Source organism: Rasamsonia emersonii (genome assembly GCF_000968595.1).
Source record: "Rasamsonia emersonii CBS 393.64 chromosome Unknown ctg1118621760047, whole genome shotgun sequence".
Lineage (NCBI taxonomy): Eukaryota > Fungi > Ascomycota > Eurotiomycetes > Eurotiales > Trichocomaceae > Rasamsonia > Rasamsonia emersonii.
The window spans coordinates 1-19,215 of NW_013563240.1; the positions used below are offsets into that span (position 1 = coordinate 1).

At 50.6% G+C, this 19,215-nt stretch overlaps 5 protein-coding genes across 5 annotated transcripts; 2 read left to right on the top strand and 3 right to left on the bottom strand.

Moving 5' to 3' along the window:
* Positions 1-1,189: 1,189 nt before the first annotated feature.
* On the top strand, positions 1,190-2,610 carry T310_2999 (short-chain dehydrogenase/reductase SDR; the record flags this gene model as incomplete). The annotated part of the gene is made up of 6 exons (XM_013474106.1): positions 1,190-1,379; positions 1,520-1,580; positions 1,650-2,058; positions 2,156-2,199; positions 2,279-2,492; positions 2,581-2,610. 6 exons carry the CDS (start codon positions 1,190-1,192, stop codon positions 2,608-2,610), a joined length of 948 nt encoding a protein of 315 aa, XP_013329560.1.
* A 420-nt stretch (positions 2,611-3,030) lies between these two features.
* T310_3000 (uncharacterized protein) lies at positions 3,031-8,998 on the bottom strand (the record flags this gene model as incomplete). The annotated part of the gene is made up of 5 exons (XM_013474107.1): positions 3,031-4,191; positions 4,241-6,262; positions 6,545-7,692; positions 7,802-8,904; positions 8,952-8,998. 5 exons carry the CDS (start codon positions 8,996-8,998, stop codon positions 3,031-3,033), a joined length of 5,481 nt encoding a protein of 1,826 aa, XP_013329561.1.
* An 814-nt stretch (positions 8,999-9,812) lies between these two features.
* Positions 9,813-11,008, top strand: T310_3001 (ER-Golgi SNARE complex subunit (Sed5); the record flags this gene model as incomplete). The annotated part of the gene is made up of 4 exons (XM_013474108.1): positions 9,813-10,068; positions 10,117-10,298; positions 10,345-10,920; positions 10,973-11,008. 4 exons carry the CDS (start codon positions 9,813-9,815, stop codon positions 11,006-11,008), a joined length of 1,050 nt encoding a protein of 349 aa, XP_013329562.1.
* A 2,761-nt stretch (positions 11,009-13,769) lies between these two features.
* On the bottom strand, positions 13,770-15,944 carry T310_3002 (uncharacterized protein; the record flags this gene model as incomplete). Its single annotated transcript, XM_013474109.1, has 1 exon — positions 13,770-15,944. The coding sequence occupies one exon, from the start codon at positions 15,942-15,944 to the stop codon at positions 13,770-13,772; it is 2,175 nt and encodes a 724-aa protein (XP_013329563.1).
* A 581-nt stretch (positions 15,945-16,525) lies between these two features.
* On the bottom strand, positions 16,526-18,715 carry T310_3003 (Potassium channel; the record flags this gene model as incomplete). Its single annotated transcript, XM_013474110.1, has 3 exons — positions 16,526-18,275; positions 18,343-18,410; positions 18,518-18,715. The coding sequence occupies 3 exons, from the start codon at positions 18,713-18,715 to the stop codon at positions 16,526-16,528; spliced, it is 2,016 nt and encodes a 671-aa protein (XP_013329564.1).
* Between the last annotated feature and the right edge of the window lie 500 nt (positions 18,716-19,215).

The window sequence follows — 19,215 nt, forward strand, 5'->3', positions numbered from 1 at the left end:
AATGGCAGGGTGAGTGTGAGGTGAGTAGATGAAATGGATGAACGGGTCCCGAGGGAGCAGCCGCGCGCGAGCAAGCGCGGGCTGGGCCAGGCACTAAGGGGCAGCCAATGGGTCACGTGATGGGGTGAGGGTGCGTGGCAGGAAGAGGGGATGGGCGTGGTGGGAACGGGCGGTTAGAGTGACGCGAAAAACGGCGTCGAATGTCGCCGTTTCCGGCAGCTGGCTAACCATCTCATTGATTTTAGGAGTATAAAATAATCCAAAAAAAATAATAATCATTAACGTTGATATAAGACTAAGTAATAAATACCTGCAGATAGATAGGATATTTCTAGAACCAGCAATCCTCCCAGCTTGCATACTAAATAAATTAGTATAAAATCATCCAATTTAAAAAAGAAAAAGAGAAAAAGAAAGAAAAAGAAAAAAGAAAAAAAAAGAATCACTAACGTTAATAAAAGACTAAAAATGACTAAATAAATACCTGCAGATAGAGAGTATATTTTTAGAATCAGCAATCCTCCCAGCTTGCATAAAATTAATCTCTTTAATCTCCTCAAGTTACTGACTGCATTGTATTATATTATATTCAATAATTCTTGTGATCTACGTATGAGTTCACAGGAGTACTTGTACATTTGATGGCAAGTCCCGTGACAGCATCCCCATTCCTCGTCCTCCGAGTGGTCTATTCTATGTATCGGACAACCTGCCAACCGCGTCAGTTGCTAAAATCTACCTTACGAAGTACGCCAATCCACTATGCACTAGCTACCTATATACCTAACCTAAGATAGCGGTTTAATTATTTAGGTAGAGTACATTCGGCAGACTTTCCACATCTCGCATTCCCCCACGTTTCTCTCTCCCCCACGGGCTAGAAGGTTCTGGACAAGCGAGGGCATTACATGGCAATTACCCGATTGGGTTATCTACTGAGCTACACCATGCCATGTGACCTTTACTAACCTCGCGGTTAATTATTAACTTAGCTGTACAACGCAGCTGCTGTTAAAACGCCTAATAAGGTATAAAGTATTGATCGTTCGAGGTTAGTTTATGGGTATATATAGTAGTAGATCAGTAGATAGATATTATCTATATGGAAAGTCTACTGGCAGTATCATACACACTCATATTAAGTATATTTTATTGAAATAGTGTCGTATTTCTGGTTCATCCCGCAACCATGCTATCCCTCCGCAGCAGCAGCAGCTTGTCTCGCAGCTCCTCTGCGCTGTTCAGAGCTTGTTGTCCTCCTCGAAGGCCATGCCTATCACCACTTTTACTACCACTGTCAGTGTCAACAAGTGGCAGCTCTCGTGGCGTGAGGACCCTGCCTGCTTTTTCGCTCGAGGGGAAGACTTGTGTTGGTAAGGCCATACCTATATTAATTATATTTCTCTATTCTTGAATGTCCGTGCTGACAGGACTGCTGCAGTAACGGGGTAAGAAGCACTGCAGCACTACATCACTACAGTACAGACAGCAACAGCAATTGACTTTGACATCTCGACCAGCGCCGCAAGAGGCCTAGGAAAAGAATTCCTAACCGGATTCGCCTTGTCGGGTGCAAAGGGGTGCGTAAAAAAAACCCATCCCTCTACGAGACTATTTCATTCCCATTGACAATTTCTTTTGTACGACAGAGCATGCGTCGACCTCACCCCCTCCACCGCCCAATCCTCCATCGAGCACATCCGCCAACACATCAGAACGCAACAACCCTCTGAGCCAATCCCCGAGTTAAAACCCTACGCCTGCGACGTAACGCAAGAATCGCAAGTAAAAGCCACTTTTTCGCAGATCGTGCGCGATTTCGGACAGGTCGACGTGCTGGTCACGGCGGCGGGGATCGTGGACAATGTCGAGGCGGAGAACTATGAATATGAGCGATGGCGTAGGATGCTGGATGTTAATCTGCACGGGACGTGGCTGTGGGCGAGGGAGGCGGGGAAGCATATGCTTGAAAAGAAGATCAAAGGGTCGATTATTCTTGTTGCGAGTATGTCGGGGAGTATTTGTGTGAGGCCTCAGAAGCAGGCTGCTTATAATGCGGTGAGTGCAGACATCCAGGCTGGAGTTTTATTTTATTATGATGCGATATGATATGTTATACGCAAACTGTAATGTCCTGCACTGACTAGTCGTACAGTCCAAAGGCGCCGTCATCATGCTCGCCAAGTCACTCGCAACAGAGTAAGTAGAATGAATACACAAGAAGATACACAAGAAGTCCCTCTCTAAGCCCCCTGCGACTACATACTGACTGATTCAGATGGGGCCCCCACGGCATCCGTGTCAACACCCTCTCCCCAGGGTACATGAAAACGGACCTCATCCGGGAGCTTTTGGAAAAACAAGGCCGCGACCTGGAACAGTCCTGGGTCAAGGACATCCCGCTCGGCCGCATGGCGCATCCGTCGGAGCTGCAGGGGACGGTTGTGTGGATGGCGTCGGATGCGTCGAGTTATTTGAATGGGTCTGATATCGTAGGTTATCCATTTTGGTTTTGGATTTTGTTTTTGCGTCAAGTTACGAACGAATTGTTTGTTGGATTGCTTGCTGACGGTATCGCAGATAGTTGACGGGGGATATACAGCGTATTGATGAATGAATGATGATGAAATCGATTAATATACAACAATTAATTCATTATGAATATCTATTCACTTCGCAGATCAACAAATTATGACAGTTATGACTGACAATTATGACAATATGACAATTATGACACATCCAAGTCCATACAAAGAAAAGACTTGTATATGACATGATAAGGGCGGATATTATACACTGCAAGACAAGAAATGAAACCAGAAGATTTCTCTATATATAAGAGAGAGAGAAAATATATAGATAAAATAAGGAAAGACACCGTCCCAGGTACAGACATATATCCTGCAAGAGATAAAACATATATAAACCCTAAAAAGAAAGGAAGGAAAGCAGAACAATGATTGGGTATCTCTGGTACGCTAAAGAGAAGAAAAAAACAAATAAGGAATGTGCTATATTAAGAATATTGGTTTAATAAGGCATCCAGTGCTCGTAGCCCGCCGGATGCCACTCCTGCCCCGGATACGCCGTGCTCGACATAACAATCTCCTCGCTCGAGTCGTCCCCCGGCACAGGCAGCTCCACCGGCGTCACCGTCTTGTCGATGACCGTCCCCTCCTCATACCGACGAGGCAACCGGCTGTTCGCGTCAGAGCGCAGCTGGTTCCCGTTGGCAGAAGATGAGGTCTGGCCACTGGATCCCGACGCCTGGGCCTGAGACCGCGGAGCACCCCCTGCTGGCACGTCCTTAGCAGGCACAGGCGGTCGCGAGCGAGGATCGTCGTCATCGTCAGCAGCCGCCTGTCTAGCACGTTGTTGAAGCACCTGGTACGACGGCCGACGGAACGAGATCCCCTCGTCCGGGTCCTCGGGCAAGGTGATGCTCCACGGCCGCTCCTGATCCCCGATCCGAGGCGTCTCCGGCACGGCATTGAACTTGCCCAACCGGTGCGCCGGATCGGAGTAGTCCGTCGTGGCACTACTCTGCTCCTCCCTTCGTCCCAGGTAGGTCCGCGGGCTCCGCGATCGCATGTGGAGCTCCTCTGCCCGGCTGCGACCACGCTCCGGGCTGGATGAATCTCTTTGAGGCAAAGGTGGCGAGAACGTGCCAGCGGGAGAATGCGCCGAATGCATTGACGGGCTGGAATGCCCGTGAGAGGGAGGAGATGTATATGGCTGGTGTGGAGCAGCAACCGGATACTGATATTGGAACTGTGACGGCGGAACAGCTGGAGGAGGAGCTTGATAGTAGAACCCCGGATTCGGCGCAACACTCGGTCCTGGAATGGGCGGCTGTTGGTAATACCCGCCAATGTAAGACGGATCATAGGGGCTATATTCAGGCCTGGGAGCGTAGTAGCCTTCTGGAGGTGGAGGCTGTCCCGCAAACGAACCATTGCTCACAGGGGGAGGAGTCTGCTTATACTGCTGCACTGGTGGGCCACGTTCCAAGACGGTGTTGTAGCCGTAGTAATATGGAGCTGGCTGCTGACTCTGCCCGTTCCAAGGTGCTGCATATGGCGTATGCTGGGGCTGCCCTGCCGGAGGGTTATGCTGAGGGACCGGTCGCTTGCCTTCAGAATGGCTTTCTGCTTTGGCGTGGTGGCCATTAGGTGAGGATTTAGAGAATCCCTGTACAAATCAGCGGGAAAAATCAGAAACAAAAGATCGCAATACTTACGCTGATCAAAGAGCTCATCTTCTTCCCTTCAGCGGAAGCAGCATTGCCCCCCGAAACCGACATCCGAGGCAACTTTCCGATCTTCATGATTTTATTCTTGAGCTGCTGGGAACTCGAGGGCGAAGATTTTTCGTGCTGATTCAATGGGGACGGCTCTGCGCGCAGATCAAGACGAGAGGTAGCCGCATTGGCTATCATGCTGTCGGCACTTCCCTGACTGTCCGTGTCTGGTCTGCTCAGAGTCCCACGAAAACTGTTCGGCGTGGCAGTCGTCTCCGGCACCGAAGATCCCCTCCGGTGTTCGTGGCCGGGGAAGTGCCCTGCGTCACGACTGGAAGACGCTTGCGCTTCTGCTTGTGCACGGTTCTGCTGCCTGTCTTGGCCTTGACTGACCTGTTCGCGACGCTGCTCTTGCCGTGGCTGCTGCTGAGCCTGCTGATTGAGAACTGCATAATAACGACGAACATTGACAGCAGGTTTGCCACTAGGTTTTCCCGGCGATGGAGCTGAGGACGTGTGAGAGTGAGACTTAGGTGGAATTGGCCTCCAGGTAGGTCCATTCTGCCTGGTTGGTAAAGGCTTGTCGGGTTGACGAACGGGAGGATCCTGGGGAGGCTGCGAGGCCGGAGGATGCTGTGCTGCTGATATACCGAGACCGGCACTTGCATCAGAATGCGTCGTCTGGGATGGGGCTGTAGACTCATATGGCGGGGCTTCTTCAGTTTCTTCCTTCTTGTCCTCCAGATAGTCCGCTTCAGGCTCAGGAAACGGTGGTGGAGGCTCGTCAGGAGCATCCTCACCAGCCCGCGTGAATTCTTCCAAGACGTGAACCGGGATATCCACCACAGGCCTATTTCCCTCGCTTTCAAATGAAAATCTAGGGGGTTGATTATCCCCATTCTGCTGTTCCCCATTCTGCTGTTCCGAGGTCTCCTTTGTCGTTGATAGAGCTTTGTCTACATTAGCCACCTCAGAACCATTATGTTTCTTGTCGTCTGCTTCTTCTGGCTCTGACCGGTACGTGTCTCCGTCAAGACCCCCGTTAATAGCATTGATGACTTCTGCGCTAATGGCAGAGATTTGTGACACCGATGGGGCATTTGACTTTGTGGCAGCAGCCGCATCCATCTCTTCACTAATCGCCGATACCTGGGACGCTGATGATAACCGTCTGTCCCTTCCCTCTGGCAGGGGCGATACTCTGAGGTTCTCCGGCGACACTGGACGGGATGTTCCGTAGTTGGAATCTGCATTGCGCTTCCATGTCCTATTATTCCTAGGCGGATCGTCGAATTCGCAATCTGTCAGGTGAATTATTGAATCGGGGCTAGACTCCGCGTTCAATGCGGAATCTCGAATACCCGGAGTCTCAGAAAAATTTAAATCCAGAGCCGGAAGACGAGGCAGGGATAGACGTGGAGAATCACGTCCTGTTGAGATGTCCAGTTGAGACTTTGGGAAATCGGAGCGGTTCTCTCCAGAGAGGCCTTGATTCGATGGTCTCCACGAATCTTGATCTCGCTCAGCTGAATATAGATCGGCCACAGGCTGATTCTTGAGCGACGACCCAGTATTCTCCGTGACGCCCTCGGATTGCATCATCCGCCGAGTCAAAGAACTATCGATGGATGGCGTCTCTGACCTCGTCCACAAAGAGGGCTCCTCGGAGACCGGCAGTAGCGATTTCCGCCGTGCTTCCTGGTCGTAAAATCCTTGCGCTGAGTAAGCACGGGGAGGAACTGCGTTGTTTGTTGAGAAAGCAGCGGTGTCAATAAACGACTGCGAAAAGGACTGTTTCTCATGGAATCTAAATGAAGGAAGCCGAGGAGGCACGCCTCCAGATTTGACCGAAAGGCGCTGGGGGGATAGCTTGCCAGATGAGTTACCAGACGGCTCGTCAGACGGCTTGTCAGATGGCTCGCCAGATGGCTCGCCAGATGGCTTCTCTCGATCTAGGTTGGATATCTTGGGCACATCGTCCAGCTGCAAGCTCCTGCGATGGCCAAATATCGACAAAGACCCCTACAAAACAGCCAACAAATTAGAAACATGAAATTCAAGATTTGATGGAAAAAGTAATTGACAGATACAAGTACACATAGAAATTGCCCCATATCCCATCGATATGCCCAATTGGCCGATTCTACTGACAAACAAGGTAAGAGAGAGAAAAAAAAAGGAAGAGTTCAGGCAGGAAAGGTAAAAAAGGGGTATATAGACGCCCAACCCGCTAGAAGTCATGAAAAGCAAATGATCCACGCGCGCACAAGATGCGGGCCAAGTCCAGAAAGAAAATCAATCTACCTTGTCGACGCCTCCGCTCCCTCGCAATTTACTCTTGCCCTTGGCAAAGAAACCTCGCGCTGCCCCACCAGCCTTACCACCGAGCACCCCAGCACTGTGAAGCAGATCCTTCCCTTTCGATTCGACGTTCTGCATGTTGATCATACCGCTGAGAGGAGCACCGGACGGACGCCTCGCGTGACCTGCGCCGGCAGCTTCGTCAAGCGTCGCTAGCGAGAGATTTCCAAGCGAAGAGAACTTCGGGAACTTAGCTCTGGAAGGCACAGGCCTGGTAGCTCCAGCTGGAAGGTGGCCGTCGCGTTGCACCAGGTCGGCATGTTCTGGGAGAGCGTCAGCGGTTGACCGAATCCAGTTAGCCAAGCCTGTGTCGATGACTGCAAACTGTTCTCTTGTCTCCTTGAAGGTTTGAATTCTCTTCTCTTGAGACTTAATCTCCAGAATCTGGCGAAACCCGGGTAGTTTCGGCTCGCTGCCCGGTTGACCGGAAACCTGTGAAAGCTGCTGGTTATGTGAAGGTTCAGGTTGACTTGTGACGGTCTCTTTCTCTTTCTCTTTCTCTACTTGATTGCTTGGAACACTGAGAGCTCCAGCATCTTCTGGATTGGGCGCAGCCGCTTTCTCTTCAGATTGAGACTCCTTTTCAGACGTCTGAAAGGGCGGCACAGGTTCTGAAGGTTGCGAAGGGTCTTCAAGAATATCTTCCTCGGAATCATCAGACTCTTCCCATGAAAAGCGCTTCTTTAGTTGAGGATTTTGAGAGTCAGAGACATCAGCATCATCGGCACGTTCCGTGGATGCTGCCTCATTCGAAGGCTTAGGATTGATGGTGAGGGTAAGAGGCTCCTTGGACGACGCCGGGGGCTTGGGGTGCAGAGGACTAGTAGGAGTAATGTCCTGCTCCTCGTTCCAATAGCTGTCATATTCCGTAGGAAGATAGGTACTGTCATACCGGGGTCGTGGCTCGAGGTGCTCCGCCTGCGGCGCCTGTGTTGACGAGCCCTTAGTCTCCGGCGATTCTGGACTCAGGGACCGAATAATCTCCTTCCGCAGCCGGTCGCTCTCCAGGTCTTGCGGTGAAGCCTCGGTGCTCATTGATGGTAGGATTTCTGGAATAGTACCCGTGGAAGAGCCCTGTTGGGATTGTGGCTCTGCAGGAATCCGCAGAGGCGTGGGTGCATATGCATTTTTTATGTTCCGTCTCAGGCTGGTCATCGGACTCAATGGACTTGAGAACGTGAGTGTCAGCCTGGGCATCACCGCTAGGAACGCTTTCGTGAGCAGCCTTCGTCGGTTCTGGGGACGGAGCATGGGTCGTCCCGTTATCCGGATCTGACTCCCTCTGAGCCTGGTTTGCATCGAGACTGTCTTGAGATTGTGAGGGAGTCACGGTGGATGTCTCAGCGAGTTCTGCTTGAGGGAGGTTTTCGGCGGTGGATACCGCAGGCACTTTATCTGGCCCATTTCCAGGGGCGGGGACTGTCAAGTCCCGTCGATACCCCGGCTGAAAAGCTGCGGGGGCCATTTCCGCAGGTTCCTCGGTGATGGTCGGTGTCTTTTCGTTGTCCAGAATACGGTTGCTTGTGATGGGACTGATTACCGAGGTGCTGTCGCTGTTTGACCTGACCACGCTGTCGACCGTGGAGCTCGGTGTTTCCGGAACATCGAACGCCTGATTGACCACAGACCGGAATCCAAGGGAAGGATTGTGGTGTAAACCCTGCTCTTGACCGGCTGCGGCGTTCTCCGCCGGCTGTGTCTCCTGACTGGACTGGTTTGTGCCACTCAAGAAATCCGAACCGAAACCTGACATTCGTTTCAACTCGGGTAACGAAACTGACGGACCAGCCTGGGACGGCGCCGACGTAGTGTCGCCAGGGGATAATGCATCCTGTTCGCGGTTCTGCTGCTCCTTTTCTCTCTCTTCCTGCATGCGCTTATAAATGTCCGCAGGTCGAACGAAGGTGGGAGGTTTGGCTGCGGAGGAGTCGACGCTTTCCCTGGGAGCGTCCGCTGGTTTGTCCGAGGACAATTGACTGGGAGCCTCGTTGCGTCGATCGTTGCCTCCTAATCGATCTCGTGAGAGAGATCGATCTCCAGAGCGAGGCGCGCTACTCGACTGCGAGCGGGAGTCATCTCGACGGCCTGCTGGCGGAGCGGGTACAGGAGGAGTTTCCTCCTCGTAGTCATCATCGCCACCCCAGTCGCCTCCATCGTAGGAATACGACTTGGCCTCTACCCATCGCTTCGTCTTCGTCCGATTGACATTTGTTTTGAAGGAGACGGGGACGTTGGAAGGAGTCGGAGATAGCGGACTCCCAGTGCTTCCCTGAAATCTACAGATGAACACGTTAGCAGATGTACTGTACAGAGAGCAGCGCAAAGCCAGCAGTGAGATCAAGCAACGTACGATCCCTGGCGATCTGGGGGAAAAGGGCGCTGGTAATGACCCGACATTGCGGACTCGAGATCACGGCAATGCAGCAGCGAGCATCAGCAGCGACCACAGCACATCTAGCGGTCGACTTTGGCTCGTTGGAAAGCTAATCGAAACACAATCTAGAGGCTGGAGGCGAGCCGGACCAGCCCGCTGAGAGGAAGAAAAACGGGACTCAGGCAAGAAGGAAGGGAAGGGAATCAGATGAAATGACACTTTGCAGCAGAGGTGAGCTGGACGGGCGGTCGCGAGGCTGAGGGGGCCAAGACTGCCCCAGTCAGCGGGTGCGGAGCTTGCCAACTGCCCAGCCGCGCTGCGACCGTGACACCGCCAGACAGCGCCAGCTGGGAGATCAACGCATCGGAGGGACAGAGTCACAGAGAAGCCTCGATCTGCTCAGCAGTGAGCATTCCGCTGCATTGTCCCGTCTGCTGTGGTACTCCGTACGCAGGCATCGGAGTCGAGTCTTGTAGTCGGAGGTTATCGCCCGACGGAATCACGTGCGTGTCTATTTTGGGAACAGCACGCTATTCCCGTTTGGGCCGGGACAACCCCGTGCGCGGACAGCGAACGCCTCGCCTCGTCTCATCTTGCTGCCAGCACCGCGATATCTTATCGTCGCCAGTTGCGCCAGCAGCCTGGCCTGAGTGCCCTGATTGCTTCTCTGATCTGGCGTCGCGGTGTTTTTCTCTGTGCACTCTCGAGTCGCTCACCGACTGGACACGTCGCCCGCTTCCGCTGAGCCTCTGCAGACAACAATCCCGACGGCGGTTGCAACTGCTGCCACAGCGACTTACCCATCCAACCTGAGTTCATGCCCTTGTCGACATCAACATGACGGGAACCTCCATCCAGGACCGGACACCCGAGTTCCGGTCCATTCTGAGCCAGGCCCAGAAGCGCTTGGCGTCGAACAAAGTCGGGGCTCAGCGTCAGGCATTGCTATCGGAATCGCAGCGACAACAGGCCAACGGTAGCGCAGCGCCGGGTCAGGGCAAGAGAGTAGCGAGGTCGGAATTTGCTAGGAAGGCTGCAGAGATTGGACGAGGCATCACCAGCACGACGGCAAAATTGCAGAGACTAGCCGAGTGTAGGTGCCTGTTCTTTTTACTTTAGAAGGACCAACTAACTATCGCAGTGGCAAAACGAAAGACGCTGTTCGACGACCGACCAGTCGAAATCTCCGAGTTGACATACGTGATTAAGCAGGATCTGGCGTCGCTGAACTCTCAGATCGCTGCGCTGCAGGCACTCACGCAGTCACAGCATCCCAAGTCGAGCCGCAGCAAGACGGACCAGGAAGGAGAGCACAATGACAATGTAAGACTCCGCGACGAGTGGCTGGGATGAAGCTGACTCGAATCAGGTCGTCGTGATGTTGCAAGGCAAGCTCGCTGATGTGGGCGCCAACTTCAAAGAGGTTCTCGAGGTGCGGACCAAGAACATCCAAGCGTCGCGGTCCCGTACGGAGAACTTCGTGTCGTCCGTCTCGTCCAAGTCTCAGGCCGCCTTGGATCCCCAGCGCTTGGATTCTCCGTTGTACAATGCCCCAGGAAGGAAAACGCCTCAGCCAGGATACAAGAGTGGTGGATCCGATCTGCTCACGCTGGAACCTTCGTCGAGTTCGGTGTTGGGACAGCCGGGGCGCGTGACGTCGGATCAGCAGCTTCTCATGATGGAAGAGGCTCAGCCCAACAATTCGTATATCCAGGCGCGAGGGGAAGCTATCGAGGCGATTGAGCGGACGATTAACGAGCTGGGCGGGATTTTCAGTCAGCTGGCGGCCATGGTCAGCGAACAGTCGGAGATGATTCAGCGGATTGACGCGAATACAGAGGATGTGGTGGACAACGTGGAGGGGGCGCAGCGCGAGCTGATGAAATACTGGTCGAGAGTGTCTGGGAACCGGTGGCTTATTGCGAAGATGTTTGGCGTGTTGATGGTGAGTATCACATCAGTTATTTGGTATACTGAGGACTTGCTAACTTGACTAGATTTTCTTCCTTCTCTGGGTCTTAATATCAGGCTGACAGCATGCATTCCCTGTCACCTGTAGATATGTACACTAATTAGTCGGCCTTTTTTCGTTCTTTTTCTTTTCTTTTAAGCAATTGCTTCTTTACAACCCGACTCCGCAGGGCGGCCAGTCGGACTTTGTTTCTTTCCAACACAGACTTTCAGGCAGTCCTTGTTGCATGCATCTATACACAGATACTCTTCTGCGGATCTGGTTTCGCATTCTTGATATTGCTGCTTGTTTTCTTTTCTTTCATCCATCCATCCATCCTGACTAGGATAGGATTTTAGCTGCACACATAGACAGATGCCATGCAATGCAATGGTCAATACAGCGTCGTAATCATACAGTCCTTGTCTTGTTGTTCCTGCTGTCTTGTTCTGTCCAATGACTGGAGTCTACATCATTTCCTGCCGGATGACATTTCATCGTTATGCAGTTCCCTATCCACAACACAACAGCATGCGCAGCCGCACTGAAACCTAGTCCTACGACCTGTGGCCGGGGTCCTTCAACGCGTATCGCGTATCTGCGAGCGAGTACTAGAAGAATCACCGTCTCTATTCCTCATTCCTCTCTCTTCATCGACTACTTGTCCTACGCGTTTCTACCAAGAAAGAAGTCAATTCAAATCACCTCTCATATCGCATCAGAACCTATCGAGAAAAGCGTAGCAGAGCAGTGGATTATCCGCTTGCTGTCCTTCTTTTCTTTTCTTTTCTCTGTCGATCTATCTATATGCCTCTCTAGTCATATATCTATCTCGAAGAGCTTCCCTCATTCAGTAAGTCCGGATCGATCTCTCCCTTGAATCAATATCGATAATAATCGACAAACGTGGATGGAGATGTCTTACTTATACCGCAGACATCAGTCAGTCAGTCTTTCTCTTAGCCTTCCATCTCGTGTCCTCTGGTCGTGATCCGTCGTCGAGAAATACCTTTTTTCTTTCTTTCTTTTTTTTTTTAAAAAAACTTTTCTTTGCTTTATTCACTTAATTCTTGAGGAAAAATGGCGTTTAAAACCTCATCAAGAACGTGAGTTCAACTAACAAGTTCCTCCTCCCTCGGTCACCTATCTCCATTTATCAATGCCTTCACTCCCATATTTTCGGCTTTGACAAGCGAGCAAGCGAACAACATCCATACGACATATAAATGATATATGATATTATACATTATATACATAACACTAACCTCATCATCTTCCTCGTTACCACTATATAAAAGACAACCATCCAAGCACTCGCCTTCGTCAATCGCATTTTCTCTGGCCGTCATCGTCATCGTCATCGTATCTTCCTCCGCGGGCGGTCCATATTCTGCTTTTCCCTGTTCTCGTTTTCCTCTCCCTCCTCGAGCTCCTTCGCGTGTCACGGCGACGAACAAGAACAAGAACAAGAACAAGAACGAATACGAAGAAGAAAGAGAACACATGTACGCGCGGACATACTGTCTCGAATCACGCGCACAACCAAGTCCAAGACCAGAACGAGGACAGAGATAGGGTCAGAGACAAGGACAGAGACAGAGACAGGGACAGAGCCATGCAAGAAGGCGACTGCGCCAATGGCCGCTCTTGCAGCCTGAGCCAGCGTCCTCGAGAAGACTGCGGATACGTTGTCAGTCTGTTTGAGTGATGGACTATACAATACTGTGCCGTACTATACTGTATGGTCACAGGTGTGGGAATTATGGCGTGGGATTGGGTGGCTTCTTGTTTGATTTATTAATAATTGGTTCATTGCATTTCTTTTTATCTGTTTCATTTTATTTTTTTATTATCTTTACCTAATCTATTTGTCTTCATTTCTAGTTTCGCATTGTTAATATTCTTAATATTCCCCTTCAGTATCTGTTTTACTCTTTGTTCAGTTTATTATTATTATTATCCGATTGGATTATATTATGCAATGATATTGTGGAGCTATGAAGTTAGATTCTACAATAATGCCAGCGATACTTAATCTCTTCTTCGACCCTTCATTCTCCTTTTTGTTTTTTTTTATTTTCTCTTGCCTCTTTTCCCTTCCCCTTCCTTCCTTCCTTAGTAATAATCTATCTCCATATCTCTATACATTACATTACAATTACATTCTCTTACTCATTCTCTTATTATTCAAAAAATGGAAATAGAGCACTGATATAATCTGACACCAGCGCCCGCCTGGACATCATATCTAAGCAGTATCTGTTATCTCCCGGTAATCTAATCTACTCTAATCTACTCTAGTAATCTATCTACTCTAGGCTACGTAGGCAAAATTCGCCCGGCTAGCCAAAAATTGAAAAAAAAAACTCGAATGATTTGCTACGATCTATCTAATATTAATATCTCTATATCTATCTATCTAATCTATAGTATAAATAACACCAACTGGGGGCATGCGCCTCCTATCTATCTATCTATAGATATAATATAATCAGCCTTCCTGGCGCGCCCGAGCAGTAGAAATTTATATATCTACTTATCTATCTATCTATATCTTTCGAGAATCTCGAAAGGTGTTTTTTTTGTCTGATTTCGACTGAATCGATAGATATCGAAGTGAAAGAATCTAGGGTTCGGGCGCGCCCTGATTGCTTATTATTATGTTATTATTATTATTAAATTTGATCGTTATTGATTTCATTACTGCAGTAATCAATCCACTAACTAACTAACTGATAACTAATGAAGTAATCGACTGACATACCGTACTGTACATAAATACTTCTTTCATTATTAATTAAAACAATTCCATTGCACTGCATTTCTTTCCCTGCATGTAGAGCTCATTTTCTTCCTTCCTCCTCCTCCTCCTCCTCCTCCTCCTCCTCTTCTTCCTCTTCATCCACATCTCCCCCCTGCTCCGCCCTCGCCGCCCGAACACAACGACGGAAATCCTCCAGGGTCAAAATTCCCCTCCTCGGCCCATCATTCCCCTCGTCACGCGTCGCCAGCGTCCCCGTCTCGGCCTCGAAGCGCGAGTAGATGCTTGGACTGAAGATGCTCACCCCTTCTTCTAGGATCATCGACTCGATGTCTCGTGATACGGCGGACTGGAAGCGATTGGGGATGCGGTCGTCGACGAATAGGTTGCTGTTGCTGTCGCCGTGGCGAGCATGCTGGCTTTGACCGGGATGGTACGGTGCCATGGTGTGTCTGCCCCTTCGCGAGTTGATCCTCACTTCAGTATTATCATTGCCATGGTTATTATTATCGCCACGGGGATCATTGCTGTCGTTACCAGCACCTGACTGCGCGGTGGTTCTCGGAATAGCGAGGGCTGGATCAACGAGAGACTCTTCATCTTCTTCGAAATTCTGGATCGGGAGATCAATGTCAACTTCCTGATTGCTGTCGTCAGGACGAGTTGTGGCCGGAGCGCGACGCTGAGAGTCCTCCTCTCTCAATCGCTGCATTTCCCTCACGAAATACTCCCTGCTCGCCTGTCTAGCTATGTGCCTGGCCTGTTCGTCAGCGCTGAGGTCCGTCAGGCTGCTCGATGGATGCGCGTGGGTGCGCGCCTGGTAGTGCGTCTGGACCGTTGTCGTCGAAGCCCCTTCGGGGTTTCTTGATGACGAACTCTGATCCCAGTACCGTCCCACGGAGCGAGTCAGGGAATATGGCGTCTCTGAGCTTCGTTCAGAGCGCAGGCTGGGCAACTGCTGCGAACTCGGTTCGCGGAGAGTCAGAGGTTGTGGCCTCAAACCAGCCTCCATGTCCTCCGAAAACCCGACTCCTGCTCTAACTCCACGACCGCGTGGCTCATCCCTAGACGTGCTACCATTGTCTTGGTGAACACTGCTCACCTCGCGTCGGGTGTTCTCAACCTGTGTATCTGTAGCAGCTGCATCATCCTGTCCTTCGTTCCTGCATGGCTGTCGACTGGGATAGGGGTAGTGTTCGGAGGACAAATTCTCATCAGTTCTATGCTTGAAATCCGGCAAGTCCTGATGCTCGTAAAGATCGAGCGACTTGCTCGTCGTCGCCTCATATTCATAGACTTTCGGCTTCAGAATATAGTTCGGATCATGCGAACTGATATCTGAGATCACTGAATTTCGCCGGTCATGCCAGTGAGGAACCGGTGCACTGTCCGTACTGACTCCAGTGCTGTGTGTGTCAGATGTCACTGTCGCAAATCCTCTATCGGATCCCAGCCGTGGAATCAGAACCTGGCGGCTATGCCCAGATGCCCTATCATCCTCCAGCGAGGTAGAATATTCTCTTCGGCGACCGAAATCAGAGAGCTCGACTTCGTCTATAGTAGACATCTGAGACCGTCTCATGGAAGTCCGTGCATACCGGTTGAGAATCGACGAAATCACAGAGTCGTATCTGCGTGACGTTCGGGCCGGTTGAGGACGTGGAATATTGGCAGGCTGCCCTGAGAAAGACGACTCACTGGAGCCTGTTGGGCCGGAACGAGCTTGCGCTTGATTGTTAATGGTCCTTCTCCTTCCTATGTAGTGGAGAAGGAGGTTTCTCGCATAAACGCTTTGCAAGCTTTCCTGTCGACTTTCCTGCAAGTAATTGTGGGTGATTGGAGTTGTCCCGTCCGTCGTTATCTGTATAGGAAATTCTGGCGGCGGGCCAGGATTCATCCCCAAATCCTCATTGGCATTTCCACGTCCGTCTTCGCGTCGAGGCGTCTGTTCTGGGATTCGTTGTCCTCGCGATCGAACCCTGCGACGATAAAGCATCCAGACGAAGGTACAAAGCGATACGAGAAAGATCGTTCCTGCAACGATGATGATGATAATCGCGAACTCGGGCAGCTTATTCGGTCTTTCACCCATCCCAGGGGCCGAGATAATCGAACCTCCCGGAGAGGAGAGGACAGTGAAAGCTGGAAGAGATGCCCCAGGCATGTAGGTTAGGATAATTGTGGGAACCGGCAGCGCTTCAGCAGTTGCTGTGCCTCCAGGCTGCAGAGGAAGGAATGCCAGTGTATTTTCTTCCATCATGACATCAAAGAAGAAGAGGATGGCGCTGTCTGAAGCAGTGATAAAAGAGCCTGGACAAAGCTCTCTGTCAGCTGTGAGGGCCTCCGTCACCTGTACAGGTGCAGCCACTGTTGTTGACGTGAATATCCACAATAAACAAAGATCACAGCACGTGTAATAGCACAAACAAAACAGTTTTATGGCCAGTCTGTTGACAAAATGGAGAATCAACAGTCTCAGGGCACAGGAATGGAGTCAGAACTCTTGCGCCTTCTCAGACGGTGTGGCCTAAGATTGAGAAAAGCTGAGTTCTGGAGCATGGGCTGGCAGCACGCTGACAGATGCCACATGATTTCTAGACACGCTCTCGCTGAGAAATCCTATATAGGTTGGGTGTCGTATAGGTGTCGCAAAGCGTGCACTTAGATGTCAAGTTGGAAGTGGATGGGGGTCGCTCGGATGGCCTTATGACTCCTTATGACTGCAAAGCTTCCGCATCCAAATGTCCTCAGATGAGTAAAACAGAATGTGAAGGAATAAAACATGTGATTAAACAAATGTCATAGAATCATCTTATACTTGATATACTGGGTCTTTCATCACTGAGAATCCTCGCTGGTCTTCTGTGAATCTCCCGAGTCATCCGATTTTTGCTGATCCGCTTTTTGCTGCTCAGACTGTTGCTGATTGCGCTTGTATTCCTCACTCAGCCTCTTCAGCTCTGTCTCCAACTTGTACGCCAGTGCGTCCAAAAGCCACTCTGCTTCTTCCCTGTCTCCTAGCAGTGGACTCCGGTGGCCAATCCAGCTCCATCGGCCTCGTTTTCCAGCTCTCTCCTGGACATCATTCTGGACATCTTCTGGCAGCGCTGCGGGCACAACGTCGTCCACTCCGGGAGTTCGATGCCTCTCCGAAACAGACTCGTCTTCGCCCAACAGTTTGAGGTAATACGCCCATTCCTCGTAGTCAAACTGTTTGGGCGGCGTGGTGTTGATATATTTGAACATCTTTCGCAGCTCCCGTACGAGCAGATACTGGTAATGGTGGATATTTTCGGCAACGATATCGCCTCGCTCGTGCGCCTCTTCTTGCTCCCGGAGCTGCTCCTGTTCTAACGCTTGCTCTGCTCGCTCAATGTGAGGGTCCTCACGCGTTTCAGGCTCCTCCTCCTCCTCTTCTTTCTTAGTGTCAAACAGGTTCGAGGTCCAGGACGTGCGAAGCATTCCCTTCAACCGTTCCCGCAAGCCGTCCTCTCCCGGCAAAATGGTCAATTCACCAAGCAAGTTTGCGAAGTCTTTGAACTTTTTGACAAAAGTATCGCCGAGGTTCGAAATAAAGATGGTCATGGTGGGCACTGCCGACAGAGACCAGAAGACGAAAAAGGACCTGCCCCAGTTACTCATGGGATAGAAATCCCCATATCCGATGGTCAGAAGACTCGTGTAGGAGAAGTACAAGGCTTGGAAGTATGACCATCTCTGGGTCCCCTCGGCGCGCCAGAAGATCACCGCTCCAATACACCAGAGAGTGAGAACAGCTATTGTTGAGGCAAGTAAGGACAGCCATCGATGTTCTGTGTCGGCAATTTGACGCACCTTGCGCATGGCGTGGAACTCACGTCTCCGCCGCTCCTGCTCATCCAGGTCTGGGTCTGCCGGACTCGGAACGATATTGAAGATGCTTCTTTTGTCGGTCGATGTCATCCTCTTCGCAAGAAACCTGCGAGTCTTTTCAATCAAACGGTTGCTCATCTTATTCTTGCTTCTTTCCAGCACTAGTGCCCGAACAGAGCCAATCACGATACCAATGATAACAATCCCTCCGAATGCATACGGAAATAACAAACCACGTCCCAAATGGGTCCGTGGTGCCGGTTGGCCCAGGCCGATAGTGAGTAGGGTAAAGTCAGTCCAGTACACGGCATCTGTGTATCTCCAACCTTCTATATGCGAGTAGACCGCCGATCCCAACAGCATATAGACCAAGAAACCAATCGTTTGCACCATTAGCGTCCTTTGACTTTTCGTCAGTCTGAACTCCCGCTCGTAGTGTCCCTTATATGCTCCGTAAAGTGTGAAGGTCAGAACCGAAGAAAGAATAAAATATAGAGCGGCTGCAATTGCGCCATAGTAATACCCCTGCGTCAGCTGCCGGTTGACGTTTGCCGACGAGTGGACGTCATGAGAGACGATTGCAAGTATACAGATTAGGAGCAGCGAAGAGATGTACCATCCCACGATGACAATGGGCTGCGCGATGGAAAATGCGAGGCGCCGCGCCATCGTTACCAGCAAGCACAGATTCGCGATCAAGGCGCACGCAAGGGAGACAGCATTGACAGCAATGACCCTGAAGAGCTCCTTAGCCTTCTGTCCGAGATATATTCCGGATCGTTCAAGAAAACCGAAGAACTAACCAACTTGGATCGCTGATATCTCTTCCTTGGTCGGGTCCCAGGCCTGGAGGAACAACCATCCTCCAAGTCTGCGAAAGGGAACAGATACTAAAGGCATTGGCCATGGGACCAAACGTGGCCTCAAGCAGCATATCAGCAAAAGAAGCGTGCTCATTGCGGATTCCATTCCACCTACCGCCAGCAACGGTATTTCTGTACTCGCGATCCACCATCTTGCCGGTTGCAGGAATTGAGCCAGCTCCCTATCCTCCGCAGCCCAATGCAGATATGTTTCAGATTCGTCGGCTTCAGGATTCGAAGGGTCGCTTGACTCATTTCTGTCGGCCTCACTGGCCGCATCGGCAATAGAGGGGTCAAGACCAGGATCATTCATAGTATCGAGTCAGTGGGCAATTGCTGAGCACCCAGAAGCTTCTGGTTCTCCCCAAGATGGGGAGATCGATGACAGGCAATAAAAGCCATCCAGCACTACGGATTCAGTGCCAGCGGCAGCCCTCACAGTCCGAGTGGCTGCTGGATATCATCGTAAATGAGGATTTAAGATCTTTGTGTTAGTGTGAGTTTGGGAGAGCAGACTGGGAAGGTCCGGTCGACGTCATACCCCATCACCTCCGCCCCGCCTCTCATCTCTTCTATACCGCAGATTGAGACAAAGAACGAATAATGGGCGTGGGATACTTCCTCTTTGGATTCTTTTTTCAATGAAAAATTTTTGCCCATGCAGTACAGAATCGAGAGATACTAACACTGACAGCAATGAAAGGTTTGAATACAGATTTGCCAATATATAAAATCATACTAGGGAGGACTACTCCAATACCAGCATCAACGAAATATACTTAACTAGTAGGAATTTTGCATTTCTCTTTTTTG